The sequence below is a fragment of the Molothrus ater genome, chromosome 6 (genome assembly GCF_012460135.2).
Source record: "Molothrus ater isolate BHLD 08-10-18 breed brown headed cowbird chromosome 6, BPBGC_Mater_1.1, whole genome shotgun sequence".
NCBI classification, from domain to species: Eukaryota; Metazoa; Chordata; class Aves; order Passeriformes; family Icteridae; genus Molothrus; species Molothrus ater.
This window is the reverse complement of record NC_050483.2, coordinates 37,281,690-37,297,258: the sequence shown is the minus strand read 5'-3', so window position 1 is coordinate 37,297,258 and position 15,569 is coordinate 37,281,690. Positions and strand designations below refer to the sequence as shown.

Here is a 15,569-nt window from a genome sequence, read left to right as displayed (position 1 = left end):
GCCCGGAAGGGGCCGGGCCGGGCCTGGCTGCGGCAGCGGGCGAGCTCAGCGGTGGCGCCATGAGCCGCCTGCGGGAGGAGGATGATCCGTACGTGGTGGAGGAGCCCAGCGACGACGAGCGAGCGCTCAGCAGGTGCCTGGAGCTGCCGGCCGGGGGGTGGGCTCGGGCCGGCGGCGGCGGGCCCCGCTCCCCGCCTGGCTTGTGCTGGCCCGGGCGCGCAGTGACGCTGGCGGTGCCAGGCCGTGGGCAGCGAGCCCGGGCTGCCCGCAGAGTGCAAGAGCATCGGCCTCGGCCTCGCTCCATCAGCCGCGGCGATTTCCATGAAACCGGCGTATTTATATTTCTGACTGCACAGCACCCTGCGCGGAGCGAGAGCTGCCGGGGCGTTGTGGCAGGCCGCACGCAGTCGGCTGAAGCTCCTTTGCGTTTAAACCAGAGTTTTAATAGTCCTAAGCTAATAAAGTGTTTTAATATGTACATTGCCCATAAGCATAGGAGTAAGGGCTCTCCCGTGCACCCACACAATTAGATGTTCATTCCCCAAGTGACTATGTCCACGTTTTAGCCTATTTGTAATAATTAGGTGTGTACCACTTGGATGTTTGTAGCTCAGAGGATGAAGTGGACGTGCTCCTGCACGGCACTCCTGACCAGAAGCGGAAGCTGATACGGGAGTGCCTGACTGGCGAGAGCGAGTCTTCCAGCGACGATGAGTTCCAAAAGGAGATGGAAGCAGAACTAAACACCACCATGAAGACTATGGAAGGCAAATGGAAATCACCTGAAATGGGTAAATCAAGCTTAACATCTGCTTGCATGTGAAATATTGAATTATGTGTTAGTGGCCAAATAATCTTTAGGTTTTGGTTGTATAGTTAAGAATGTGTAGCAGTATTTACATCACCACATCCATACAGCATAGAATAGGAATTGTGATGCAGAGTGGCTGTGACTGCTTGGCAGTTCATGTTGGCGTTTTTGAACCTCTGTGGCCCTGAAATTTTGGAGGACTTTTTTAGTGAATTTTATTGTAATCAAAGTTTGTGAAACAATGTGCCACACCTGTATTTCTTTCACATGACTAAAAATGTCTTGTGTATTCTGTAGGGCAGAGACAGGCCCTACAGAATGATGGTGGTGTCCTCTGTGTCTAAAGGGAGTGTTGGGAGAAACTGTCCTTCAAATGGTACCTGAGGTTCATCTTCGAGGGAGAAGGGAGTAGCTTTGCTCTGAGAATACCTGTGAATGAAGTAACACAAGTGATGTGAATGATATGGGTGTGGGAATAACCTGGGAGAGCTGTTACTTAACACACCCAGGTAGAACCGAGCACTCTGAACAGAGTAACTTGAAAGTAAAGGTTTGTTGTGGGCTATATACTTGCTGTCCTTTTAGCAGGGTGTCCTTACCATTTCTAATTTCACCTGTAGGTACTTCCTCAAGTACTGGATCTGCCAGCACTTCAAAATACTATGATGACATTTACTTTGATTCTGATTCAGAGGATGAAGATAAAATAGGTAAATGACAGAGGCAAGGGGAGGGCATCTTTATACTGCCACTTACTCTCTCAGATCCTGTAAAATCCTCGGGGGGGGGGGGGGTCAAGAGGCTGTTTTTGAAGGCAGCATTTTTGAGGGGAATTATCAGCCTATATCATCTCAGCATAGCTCCTGCAATTTTATGATGTATCCCAATGTAATGCTTTGGGGTCATGCACTTGGAGGAGAGATGAGCCGGGCATGTAAGTTTCAGTTTAGATTTATTGCAAGGATGGAAATTGAAAATTGGAAATTGTATACTGTATATTTTGATAATTTGTGCCTGATGGATGGAATATGTTCTTGCACATTTTTTTCCAGATACACAGGATGTCCGGAAAACCAGAAAACATCAGCAACGCCGGATTCTCTCCAATGATGAGCTGCTGTATGACCCAGAAGAAGACAGTAGAGACCAAGAGTGGGTAGACTCACAGAGGAGAGGGTAAGCAACCATAAATATTTGAATTGTAAGATACTTAACATCAACTGAAAATTTTAAATGAAAATGGTAAATGTAGAGAAAATGCCAATGCTGTCAAATCCATTATATGAAGCTATTTTTTATATATCAACTTAAAGCATAAGAAACTTAAAAGCCTGTAAAATGTTTTGGGTGTATGTAATAGAACTTGAGTCTTCAAAATGACACAAAACTTTAAAATTTTTAAAATCAAGATTTCAAAATTCTCTAAGCCAGTTTTGCCTGTAGATCTCATCTAAACAACCATGCTATGAATTAAACTGTTGCAAGATAATTTGATTGCTGATTAATATTTGTTCCTGATAAATAGTGAATTTCTGGTTTTGGAAAACTTTGAACTTAGCAAGCCACAAAATGTGCAGAGAAAACAGGAACAATACAAAGGTACTTTAATGAGGGTTTTTTGAAGGTTGAAGTAGAAAAATGGTTGTTGCAGAAGAAGTAAAATTTTCCACCTAAATTTTTTGATTAAGATAATGAATGTTGCCTGCAGAGATGGTGCTTGAGATACCTGCTTTGTCAGAGGAGAGGGCTGTTAGGCACAAATTCTCATGCTAGATGTATTTGTCTCACCAAATGAAAATACTCTCTAAATCAAAAGATACTGGTATGTGTTTTCCCTTCACCTTCTCATTTATGTTGACTTAATGCAAAAGGTGTCCAGAATGAGCCAAGTATTAATTGGTGAATTTTAATGCAAAGAGAGGTTTGACATTGAATTATTATGACCAACAGCAAGGGCATGTAATTTCACTTGTTGTCTCTGCTTCCTCCTCTCTCGAATTGGTAGGTACCGGAACCAGAGAAGAGCACCACAGCAGAGGCAGGCAAAACCTGCAGCTGTTCCAAACAGTGATGCTGTTCTGAACTGCCCTGCCTGCATGACAACACTATGCCTGGACTGCCAGAGGTAATAACAGTGAACAATAAGGGGTCTTTTTGTAATTTCTTTTTCTCAGTCAGTAGTATTGTTAGCATATTCAGTTTGATCTATGGATTTTTATCAACTCTGTCTCACAAGATAGCCCTAATAATGAGAAGGCAGGTAGATGTGAGTCAGATTTACATGCTGGTTTGTAAGAGTGATGATCAGTTTAACCTGCAGTGTGGAGATGGGGAAGAATAGGGTAGAACGTTAGCATAGTGGAGTAGGTAAATCTTTAAAAAAAATAATAATTGTGGAGACTCAACAGGCATTTCAGGAAGATTGGGGATTTTAGAGATACCTATCTAATATATATTTTGGCCTGATGTTTGGAGGCATAAAGCTATTCTAGGTCATTTTTGTCTAAAAATGTCTTTTTAAAGGAGGATTAAGCAAAATAAAGATAGTGTATTCTTGCTTGGTTTGAGTCTCAGCAGTTAGGTTTTGAGTGCAGTTACATTTAAAAATGCCAGGAAGGTATTTAGGTGAGAGTCCACAGTATGGTTTGCTACTATCCAGTATCTGACTGCATTGTAGGCCTAGTTAGTGCTGCTGACCTGTGCTAAGGAAAGGACTCTAGAAGTGGGAGTAAAGTAGAAAGAAATCTTCTGAAATAAGGAATAAAATACCTGTCATTTACTGAATATTTTTGGTGATAGAGGATGAAATTCCACAGCAGCCTGAAATCATCTAAGTACTGGCTGCTGTTTTTCTCTGTTTTGGCTTTGCTGGCTCTGGTACTCCTTGACCTTTTTCTGTAGTTAAGTATTTCAATTTGCTAAGCTAACTGTATTTTTATTGTCAGACTGGTCTTTCCTGGGTTTAATCCACTGCAATAGCTCAGCACAGTGTCATACAAGCAATAAGCCAGCAGAATTCCAGATTGGACTTTTGCAGCCACTGTTGTATTCATTCAGGCTGCTGTAAAATTGTAGCCTGAGGGACATTGTGTTAAATTGAACTACGGTACTGAATTTTGCTACATACTCCAGATATACAGTTGTTAAGACTGATGACAGCTGAAATTTTATGTTTTATTATAGACATGCTGCTTCTAGTGTGATATGTCAATGATATTACTTATAAATAAGGAATTTCAGACTTGCATGACATTGTAGGATGTCACTGCCAGCAGATGAGTCATTTACACTCACAGCTTCCTGATCCTTTACTATTATGAGGTATATGTAGCAATGCATAATTCTGCAATACCAGTACCATTGTACTCCAGGGCGCTTCTTTCAGCAACAGACAGTATTTTAAAAAATGCCTTAAAAAACAACAGATGGCTGCAATTCTATGTTTTTATTATTTTTGTAGCTGTGACTTCTGTTTATGAAATTCCTGCTTACTTGGCTTTCAGCCCTTTGGCATGTTATTTCCTATCTTTAATCCCATACCCAGTGATGGTAACAGATTTTTTGGAAGCAGTGTTGTATGAATGGTATGACTTGCATTTTCTCCCCTTCTTCGTAGACATGAATCTTACAAAACACAGTACAGAGCAATGTTTGTGATGAACTGCGTTGTTAACAAAGAGGAAATACTGAAATACAGAAAGAAGGTAAAGAGAAGTAAGAAAAGGAAGCACAGCAAAGAAATTGACTCTGTACAATCAAATCAAGAAGAAGAGGAAATATATCATCCAGTATTATGTACTGAATGCTCAACTGAAGTAGCAGTAATAGATAAAGATGAAGTTTTTCACTTCTTCAATGTTCTGGCCAGCCACTCCTAATGTGGAAATGCAGGGGGAAAAATCCTGTGCTGTTTTTAAGAGCATGGGAAGTGTTAGAAATGCAGGCATACTCGCCTTTTTGAAAATGTGGTCTTAAAAATGTGCATTTTCATCTGAGAACTTTATAATGGTTGGACTTTTTGCAACGTTTATACAAGGCATACAGTTAACTGTGTGTATATGAGAGCAATATTCATTCCCACCATCGGAGGTTGTATCATTGGGGATTAAATATTTTGTAAATACCATGTAGATCTGTATATTATGATCATTCCCTGTATATATACTACTATCATTCATCATCTCAGTGTGTATTAGAATGGCTTCTTGGAATAAACACTTTATAGTAACTGATTTTCCATATCTGCATTCGTTATTTTCTAGCAAGGGATAAACAACATTCAGTCAGAATGTTTGATGTCATTGGCTGTTGTTCTTGGTAGATTTGCACACGTGGTCTGTGTTATGGTTTTACCCTGGCTGGCAACTAGGCCACACAACTGCTTGCTCACTCCCCTCCACCCCCTCCCCCAGTGGGGAGGAAAATTTGGACCTGCAGACCCACAGCAAGAGGAGCCCACACTAAAGCAGGTGTTCTGATAAAACTTGTGACCCCGTGGCAGGCCCATGTTGGAGCAGGCTGCTCCTGAAGGACTGCACTCTGGAAAAATGACCCACAAAGGAACAGTTTTGGAAGAAGTGTTGCCTGTGGGATGGATTCATGTTAGAGAAGTTAGTGGAGTACTGTCTCCTGTGGGAGGTACCTCACACTGGAGCAGGGGAAGGACTTCTGGACCAGTGGCAGGAACAATGGTTGATGAACTGACCATAACCCCCATTCCCTGTCTCCCTGCACTTCTGGTAGGGGACGAAGTAGAGCCCAAGAAGCAGGGTGAGTTAGGGGAAAGTAAGATTTATTGTACTCCTCATTATCCTGCTCTGATTTTGTTAGTAATAAATTCAGTTAATACTCCCAACTTCAGTGTGATTTGCCCATGATGGTATTCGGTGAGTGAGCTCTCCCAATCCTTAAGTCATGGACCTTTGTGTGTGTTTCCTCTGTCCATTTGCAGAGGGGACAGATAGAGCAGCTTTGCTGGGTACCTGGTATCCAGCCAGGTCAATCCACCACAACAACACAACTGCTCGCCACCTGCTGACCCAGAGCCAGCTTGGCCTTGAACAGTGATCATCTGCCTTCCAGGTAACTCCCCCAGTTTATATACTGGGCATGATATTCTAGGGTATGGAATATCCCTTCGGCCACTTTGGTCACTTGTCCTGGCGAGGCTCCCTCCCAGTTTTTTATCGGCGCTCCTCACTGGCAGAGCATGAGACACTGAAAAGTCCTTGACTTATCCTAAGTGCCACTTAGTGTTTTGCCAGTGAGCAGGGTCAGAGACACAGACACAAACACCAATTTAAGGAACAGTGTAATTTACTATAATGCAAAACTGCAAAGAATCATAAAAGGACAGGCTATGCAATGCACATAATCCTTAGCAAAGAATTACAAAAGGATAAGATAAGCAATGCACCTAATTGTTACTATGGAAGAATGTCTACAGTGATTAAGATACATCACTAGTTACCCTGTTACTTGACCATTGTCCAAGTCCTGAAAATATCAGCTGTGGGGAGAAGCTGTCACAGCCAAGGACTGGAGAACCATGCCCAGTAACAGAACTCCAGTGGTGTGTCCACCTTGCAGGCCTCCAGGCTCCCTGACTTTGCTGTGAAAGTAGCCCAGATTGTATACTGTTAAATAAACAAGCTGACATAATTTCTAATTTCATTCTTCTATTGGCTTTTTCCCTAAAGCCTTACCAGGACTCCAAGAGGAACCAAGGGAGTTGTCTCTTATCCTATACATCCCTAGTAAGGCATTCCCAGGTTTCTAGATATGTATGATTTATTTATTGCAAATAAGTGGATACATATAACTGAATACATATAATAATACGTTATTAATGAGTGAATATATACATAACTTTTGGCTGGAATGTTCATCTAGAGGTTAACTCAGGCTGTTGTTTGGGCCCTAGAAGTTAACATAGCAACAACCAAAACATCCTGGTGTTCATGAGAACATTATTCTCAGACTAAATCCAAGTTACTGACAAGAATATGAACTCCGTCCCAGCCAAAACTAGGACACTGATAAAGAAGGAATTGTCATGATATTTGGATTTTTCGTTCATTAAGATCTCAAAAAAAGGAAACTTTTCTTTATACAGATTGGAAGATGAGCTTACATTGATTTTGCTGGCATGGACTGTTCTTCCACTGATCAGGTAAATCAACATGCCTAGTAATACAGCTAAATGTTGTACATATAAATATGTATATTTACATATACATAGTAGAAGAAAGTACTGGATTTATTGTTGTTTTCCCTTTTGATGATACATTTTAAGAAGAAATTTATAGTCAGATCTATTACCATAGAACTACTCTGCTTTTTCTGTTTATTTAGCACATTTACAGCTTCTTTATGGAAACACAAAGAGCTTCTGTACTTGGTATTTTTGTCTATGAAGCCACTGTATTGTTAATTCTGGATCCTTCTCTATCTTCATTCAGGTGTGTGCCCTAGAGGCAAACTCTTGATTTGTAACATCTCTTATAGCTCACATGCTCATGTTCCAGAGGCAAACTCTTACTTTTTATTTGTAACATCTCTTATAGCCTGATATTTTTTAACTGAACAAGGGTCTGTCTGAAAATAAATCTTTTTTTTTTTTTTCTCGTAATAGTACTAGGAATAACTAGTTACATGTGCTTTAAGGAATTGTCAGAAATATTTGAATTTAGGAGGTAGAAACCTGAATAACATCTTTTGTGCCTTAGATTATAATAAAATCTTGTAACTCTTTGGTTACCTTTTGTAGTCCCTGGTGTGGTATTTTACTGATCTACACACACTCATTCTATGCTGTTACATGAGATTAGGAAGAAATAAACCTGCTGGTTCTTCTGTCAGGATTACATAAGAAAAACACAGTATTTTCAAATCAGCAGAAACTTAACCTCTGCTTGATGAAGTAGAGAACTGTTGATGCAGCTGCTGAACATGTGGTTGGTCACTATGATGTGCCTTCCTCTGCTATGCAACCTTAGGAACAAAATGGAGCTCTACTGGTTCTGAGGCTTGAGGTATGTGTGAGACAAGATTTCAGTCTCATCTTTGCTACTACCTACATTCAGACTCAAGAGTGAAGTATCTGACTTGCAGTATCAGATAGCTGTGGGATCATGTGAAGTGGGATAAATTCTTACTGTGTGCCATGAGCCAAGAGGTGTACACAGGAAATTTTGAATATATGAAGTACTGTTCCTTGGTAGAAGTGTGGAGGAATACATGTAACAGGGAATATGGTCTGTGCTCTGGAGCATGCTGGCCTTGATTTACTTCTCTTTACATTCCAGATGAAACAGAAAGGCTCTCTGCAGTGTCGGGTTAAGGATGTTTGCATTGACCTGCTGGAAACATGAGCATGTGAGAATGTAGTTCAAGAGCTCAAGTGTTGATGCAGGTGGAATCAGGAAAAACAATTACATGATGACAGTCCCTAAGCAGGGGTAGAATGGAGCTGGTGAAGGAGGGGAAACTGTACAGAGGAGTAATGTCTATTTCCATAAGGGGCTAACTAGCAAAAAAACTCTCATAAGTATGCACCATACCAAAAAAGTGCAAGGGCCCACCTACCTGGTGGGTTAGGGCAGGTGTACGAGATTGTAAAGCTGGCATGCCTCTAGGCATACCTTTCCTCTCATCCCAGGTCCTTAATTGCTGCTGCATTTTGCTTGCCTTACCACTTGAATTGCAGAGCATCTTGTTAGGAATCACAGGAACAGAGAGGACTGGACCCCTGTGCTCCATGTTGATAGCCTTCCTGCAGCTTTGAATGGGAATAATGCTTTAGTTATTGAACTTGTCCTTGAACTTTGGGCATGTTTATACAGAAAGGCTCCTCTCATGATTACCACTGTTTACTCAACCAGCAACACCAACACAGGACTCCTCCAGCAGAGACTGCAACAAGCAACAGCCGACTAGGATAATGGCAACAGCTCCCATAGGCTGCTATGTCAGGGTATTAATCTCCTCTTGTTCAAATAAATCTGCATAGATAAGGTGTGTCTAAATGTCTTCAGGGTGAAAGAAATCCTATTTCAAATTCTGCCACACAAAATAGTACACTCTTCAGTTTTCTTTGCCAGCTGCTTTTCTTTTTCAGTTATCTCCTGGTCCTGTAGTTGTATTTTGCAGCTGTCTGAGTAACTCAAATGTGCATTCTCCTATGGTTGTACTTCCTTATTTTTCATTGTATAAATAGCACAGGTGAAGGTAGGGGTGGGACGGCTACAAGGACAGAATCACATCGCTCAGTAACATAATTGTAAATTGATTTACTAAGCAGAGTAAGTATAGTGAGTCAATTCCAGTTTCTACTCTATGCTGTGCACACTTGGAATGTGTGGTCTGGACTACTGGCCTGGACGCAGGGCCTGGAAGTTGCAACACACGCTCTGCTCATTCAAGGTGCCTGATGATTGTGCACATCCCCTTCCAGCGAGTTCGCAAACCGTGCCTTCCACAGTGCCGGCATAAACTGCCAAGGGCCTTCCTAATCACATAGTCCCAAACCAGTCTCTGGGAATCTCTGGTTTCTGGCTGCGAGTGCCTTAGGGTAGCGCAACGTTAGGAACAGTGACAGTAAACAGCTGATTCATCGCCTCTTTGTTTTTCTTATTCATATGGATTAACCTCGCCAAAGCTGGCCTATCTTAAGGTCGCATTTATCTGAGCCACGTTTTTGGGTGAGCTTTACCCTCCGACAACTGAACGAAGTTGAAGAATCGTGCAGATAATTTTTAACATGTCTTCCTTAGGCCCTACCAAGCACAGGCTTTGGCTTTTCCGTGATTCCCAGAACGTCAATTCAGATTAAACAGGATGAGAGAAAATAGGTTGCAGCACCACCTCCTCGGTGTGACTCGGGCCGGGAAGTTACCAGCTTCAGGGTCGGCCGTATAATTTAATCAGATCGGGCCCGATGTCGGCGTTCAGTGGGGAGAACGGGGAAGGATGTGCATCCCCACCGTTCTCCCACGCTCCGGGAGCGCCCCGTACCAGCGGCACAGGCCGCGACGCCTCCTTGCCGCTGGCCGCGGCCACCCGGGCCCGGGGCGGGGCCGGGGGAGGGCGGTCCCGGCTGCACCGCCCCCGCCTCCGCTCGGCCTGGGCCCGGCGCGGGGCCGCTGGCGGGCGGGGGAGCGCCATGGCGCTGGGCTCGGCGTGGAAGCAGATGTCGTGGCTGTACTACCAGTACCTGCTGGTCACCGCGCTCTACATGCTGGAGCCCTGGGAGCGCACCGTCTTCAGTATCCTTCTGCCGGCCGGGCCTGGCGGGGCGGGTGTGAGTGTGGGGCCGGGGCTGCCCCGCTCCCTGTCGCGCTGTGTCCGGCGGCGGCTCCGAGGCTACCCCGAGGCCGCTGGGCGGGTGTGGCGGCTCTGCCGGCCCTGCGCGGGGCTCGGGGAGCGCCAGGGCCGGGGTCGTGCTGAGAGCGCTGCCACCGGCGGGGCTTGCTGGGGGCGGCGGAGAGTTGGGCCGGGAGGGGAGCGGGGCCGGGCCGAGCCGGGCCGGGCCGGGGGCAGCCGGCCTGAGGCGCCGAGCGCGGCCAGAGCCCGCGGCGGCCGGAGGAGCGGCAGCCTCCGCCTGGGACCGAGGCTTGACCTCTCCTTGCTAGCGGGGACTCAGCTCCTCATCCTAACAAACTAACATCCTGCCCGGACTGGGAATAAACCTTGCTGGGAATAAACCAGCATGTTTCGCATGCTGTGTCCGGGCGTCGGGCAGCCTAGTCAGTTTCTTCTCCGGCATAAGTTTATATCTTTGGACTTACGGTAGTTGTGGCTTTTGCACTGAAATCCCGACCTTTCTGTTAAGGATAAGTGTCTTTAATGATTTCTTTTGTATTTTGCCTAGAGGAAAGTAAATGTGCACGCTGCAAAACCTTGCTAACCTAGGCTTTCATGCTGCTTTGTCACATGGCTTTTATTACATGGCTATTTAATCCTCCAGCTGGTAAGTTTGCTTGGCTGTTTTAGAGTGGAAGAACTTGACAGATGCTCATATAAAGGCGTCTCTATAAAGACTGTTTATAGGTTTGCTCCTTTACCTGGTCCTTTTGTACATTTTCTTAAGTATTGCTGTGGCATCACAGGTATTTTTCTCTGATTTTTTTGATCTTGACTTAAAATGATGTCTCAATATGAGTGACCGTGAGCCATCTCCAGTTAATGCTGAGTGGTAGAGAGAGAAATTAATTAAAAGATTAGCATAGAGAAGGGTATAAGCAGTAGCAAGAAGCTGCTTTTACTGAGATTCTGCTTAGTTTTGTAAAGAAACTCACATTTCTTATGTAAAAGTGGTTGCCCAAGTTACAGCGGTGTGATCAGTCTTTTTTTTTCCTGTCTCTAGTCAGTAGAAATGGCGATTACTGGAAAAGAGAAGTAGTAAGTTTTATAGACTTACTGTGCACAATTGTGCAGGTAGGGGTTCTTATGTTGTATTCCATGTTAATGTGTACCTTCTTCCTTTTATGCCATGCCTGTATCACTGAGAAAATCTAATTTTTGTTTTCCTTGCAATTATATTAGTCTTGAGTACTTTTTTTTCCTTTTTACCTTTTGCGAAATAGTTAAGTAAATGAAAGTGTGTGCACGTTTACTTTCATAAAATGTTCATATTGTAATTTCCACATAACGTACATATGTAAAGAGTGGCACAAGCATCACTTCTGATGTCAGATCAGCAAAACTGTTTTTTGTCCCCAAGCTGGATGCTTTGGCTGTAGGTGGGTCGTGTCTGCTGGTGCTGTATGGATGCAGTGCGGGCACAGTGGCCTTGGGAACTAGTGGTGCGTGGCTGTGCTCCAGTATCAGAAGCGAGCACTGATACGGAAATGTGGATTTATGACCTGACCTTCATTTTCGTATCTCACTGTATAATCCTCTGGGACTATAAATACACCAAGCAGCTCTAATAGGTGCACCTCATAGCTCTGCTGTGCTGTGGGCGAGTCGGGCGTGGAGCGCTTGTTACACCTGTGCTGTGCAGACTTGGTCTCACAGAGCGCAGAGCATGCACAGCTCCTCGGGTTTCACCTGTGGAAACTGAGTGCTGCTGTCTGGCCTTATCATGCTTGTTAATCTCCAGTGTGTTTTACAGTGTTTGGGGCTAAGTTTACTGAATCTCTGCAGGTAGTTGGATGAAATCAACGGCTTTTTATATTCATTTTGTGTACTTTTGAATTTGTGAGACCTTAAGCTTTCTGAAACCATGATCTTGTAGTAATATTGATGCCTTGTCGAGGCTGACCTAGAACAGAGGCTAGATAGAGTCAAAGAATAAAGTAGATATTTATTAAAAGGCCTCAGTGGGTACACCTTGGGCAGTACAAGAGCCCAGCCAGGGCTACACCCAAGATGAACCCAAAATATCCACAAAAGGGACAACCGTTCAAAAGAGAGGTCTCTCGCTTTTATAAGTTTTGCTCCATTAGCATATTGGAATTAATTGTCCAGTTATAGCTTTAGTTTATGAAGTCCCATCCTTGTTTTTCTCTCTTCAGTCCACATTGTTTATGCTCTTGGGCCTGAAATTTGGATCAGTTGTCCTTGGTCCCAAGCTAGAAAAGGAATTGTTTTGTCTAGCTACTCTGTGAAGAGAGCTTACCATCCCTTGATATGAAGCTCAGAACTACATATAAAAGCAGTGCAGAATCTAAAAAATATAAAACCTAAAACCTAAGGCATTGGTTCCCCCCCCTTCTTTTTTGGGGGGGAGGGGCTTTCCTGTCTCCTGTGATGCCCAAATTTGTTTAGGTAAAGCTTCAAAAGCCCTAGAGGTTCTCTAAAGTCCAACTGTACATGTACTTTATAAGCTATTGTCTCAGTTCTCTATATAAGTTTTACAAAAGCTCCCTGTTATGAGTTCAGCTAATAAAGTGGTTATCTGCAGATTTTTAGCAGATAGCTTCACATGAAGTTTATTTTGCAGGGCAATCTCCTATAGTAAAGTACTAATGACTGTGTTTATTTAAGTACACACCTTGACTCAAAACTGTGCTGATGCTCTGAGGCATTGTGAGTGAAGTAGTTAGAAAGCATCTTATGCTGTCTGCTTAAAAAGGCAGTTGTCCACAAATAAGAATGGTGTTGCTCTTATTTAGTAAAGCTGCTCATATTATTGTAGTTTTGTTTTCTTTTTTATTTTTATGGTGGTTGATTTTTTTCTGCTTGGCTGAATGGGGCTGGCTTCTGCAAGACTTGCTCAACAGTCTGAGAAGATGAATGTGAAAACGTGTGTTTTCTCAGTGCCCATTTTCTGTTCTCCATCACGCTTCCCATGCTCTCGTCTGTCCTCCTGTGTCACTGACAAGGCAGTGGGTAACTTGCAAGGCATCCTTTGCAGTTCAGCTGATTGCTTCTACTGGCATTCGGATTTTCAGTGTTCAGTAGGTTCTTCTGTGGCTTATAATTGCTGAATACAGTTGATTGCGTCTGTTTCAGAAACATAATGTTATAAGATAGTAACCACTAAAGTTTTAATGCTGTCGTTTGTGATGTCTTCGGTGGTTTCAGTTTCAAAAGCTTTTTTCCTCAACTGTAGTTCAGATTCCATGCTAGTTTCCATTGTTGGAATGGCACTGTACACAGGCTATGTGTTCATGCCTCAGCACATCATGGCAATATTGCACTACTTTGAAATTGTGCAGTGATGAAGAACATGTTTTCAAGAAGTAACTGGGCTTTGAAATCTGGTCTACAAAGAAGAATGAACCTCTCAGTTTTACCAAGATTTCTACTGCTGTCCGAAAGACACAATTATGACTCTGAAGACTAGGAAATGAGATGTGTAGAGCAGGGACGTGAGATGTCCCCTGTGTTGTGTTCATTCCCTTTAATTTTACAAGATATGCCCTTGTATAGTAGTTTTGTCTACTTTAACATTGTGATTGTACTTTGATATCAGTATTTTCTTAACTTTGTGACAGTTTGAATATTGCACTGTGAAAGCTTTTCTTAATTGTACTTTTGAGTAAATCTTAATTGCCTTCTATTTTTAATCAGAAAGTCATCTTATTAAATGGGGCTTAAAGCTTTTGCTATTGTATGGTATGTATTTGCCTGGATATTTCTATTAATGCGTTTTGTAAGAAAATACATCTAGATTCATATTAGAGACATGGATATATTCGTCTAATCCTATTTACAAAAGTTAGTTTGTATGACTGAACTCAGGTGTACTGTTCGCTGTCCAAACTTTGTTCAACAGTATATTTGTGCATATCACCTAAATTTGGAATTAGCAATTATTTCAAGTTTCTGTATTCTGCCTGTGGGAGGAGGGAGGGGGAGATGAGGCACTGAAGCAAAATGCATTCATTATGTTTTTTAGTAGTGCTGTGGTTCTGGACTCTGTCTGGGTGGGGGGGAAATGGACTTTATTTACCGGCATTGGCCCACATATGGCTTTGGGATAGCACTTTAAACCAACTGTTTTTCTAGCTACCAATTCACTTTTACAGGATGCTTTATTATGTTCCAGTGGCTATGGTTTCTGCTGGTTTTCATTCAACAGTGTAACTACGTCTAGGTTTTCAAGGGGTTTTCTATTGCTGCTAGTGTTCCAAACATGTTTTCGCTACAAACGACCAAAACATAGGGATTTTCAAGGGACTTGAGTTACAACTACAGCAATAACTAGCTGAATACTTGGCTGAAGTCCTGTCTTTTTTTTAATAGGGATTTTTTTCAGTTTTGTATTCTGAAATGTAAGAGGGTAACAACTTAACTTTCCTAAGTGGACAATTTTTTTGTTGTTGTTGTTTAAAAAATAAAAGTTAAAAAGCAGAGCTTTGATGCAAAACTTTCTTGGAGAAGTTAATGTGTTTCTGAGTGCTGCTTGCTTTTCTCAGAACTTCCCAAAAGTGATACTTGACCAAAGAACTGTGATTTTAATGGCCCAATAATCAGTACTGTTATGTCTTTTATGCAACATCTGTTGACATCAGAAATTGTAGATTTACACTATCTATAGGGATATTGTCTTTCAGATTATTTCATTTTCTCAAATGTGTACTCGTGAGAAGAGAGTGCTTTTCCCTGTGTTTAAAAACTTCATATGTATTTGATTAAAAACCCTGTTGTTGTTTTGGGAACTAAAAACAGTGAGCCTTAAACTTCTTAGATGAACCTGAGCTTTCCTGAAGTTGGTAGGAGTCTCCCTCTAATTCAGTGCTTTCACTTCTTAATAACTGGCCAACAAAACATGGGTAGGTTTCTGGGATCGTGGTTTTTTGTTATTTTTTGTGGTGTTTTATTGTGGTTTTATTTAAATGTATCCAGAGTTGTATGTGCGCATTTTAAGTGTATACATGGAGATATTGATAATGTTAATGTACTCTTTTGAAGTAACATAGCATAAATCCAATCTCTCTGTGAATCAAATCAATACCTGATTGTGATGTTTCTTTGCAAACTACTACCATGATTGATAACCTCTTTTTCAGCAGTAGATAATGTAATTTGTGTGAGGGTCAGAAAATCCCTTCTTTACAAGGGATTTTTTTAGGTTTGGGTTTTCTTCAGTCACAAAAGGTCCAAGAGAATGACAAAGCCGCAGGAGTTGGTAGCAGAACTGATCCGGTGGTGGCATTAGGAATGTTAGGCATGATTTTTAATTGTAAAATGTTTTATAGAAGGCCTTTGGTATAATGACTTTTATTAGCTGTCTGCTTTTTGTTGAGAAAAAGAAGAGTAACCATTAATTTCCAGTTACTTGCCTTATGTTGGTTTGATTGATACC

At 42.3% G+C, this 15,569-nt stretch overlaps 2 protein-coding genes across 2 annotated transcripts; both read left to right on the top strand.

Moving 5' to 3' along the window:
• Position 1: 1 nt before the first annotated feature.
• EAPP (E2F associated phosphoprotein) lies at positions 2-5,043 on the top strand. Its single transcript, XM_036385160.1, has 6 exons — positions 2-133; positions 610-791; positions 1,432-1,521; positions 1,864-1,987; positions 2,817-2,936; positions 4,428-5,043. The coding sequence occupies exons 1-6, from the start codon at positions 60-62 to the stop codon at positions 4,687-4,689; spliced, it is 852 nt and encodes a 283-aa protein (XP_036241053.1). The 5' UTR covers positions 2-59; the 3' UTR covers positions 4,690-5,043.
• Positions 5,044-9,923: 4,880 nt separating this feature from the next.
• Positions 9,924-15,211, top strand: SPTSSA (serine palmitoyltransferase small subunit A). The gene is made up of 2 exons (XM_036385159.1): positions 9,924-10,077; positions 13,376-15,211. Exons 1-2 carry the CDS (start codon positions 9,975-9,977, stop codon positions 13,477-13,479), a joined length of 207 nt encoding a protein of 68 aa, XP_036241052.1. The 5' UTR covers positions 9,924-9,974; the 3' UTR covers positions 13,480-15,211.
• Positions 15,212-15,569: the final 358 nt, after the last annotated feature.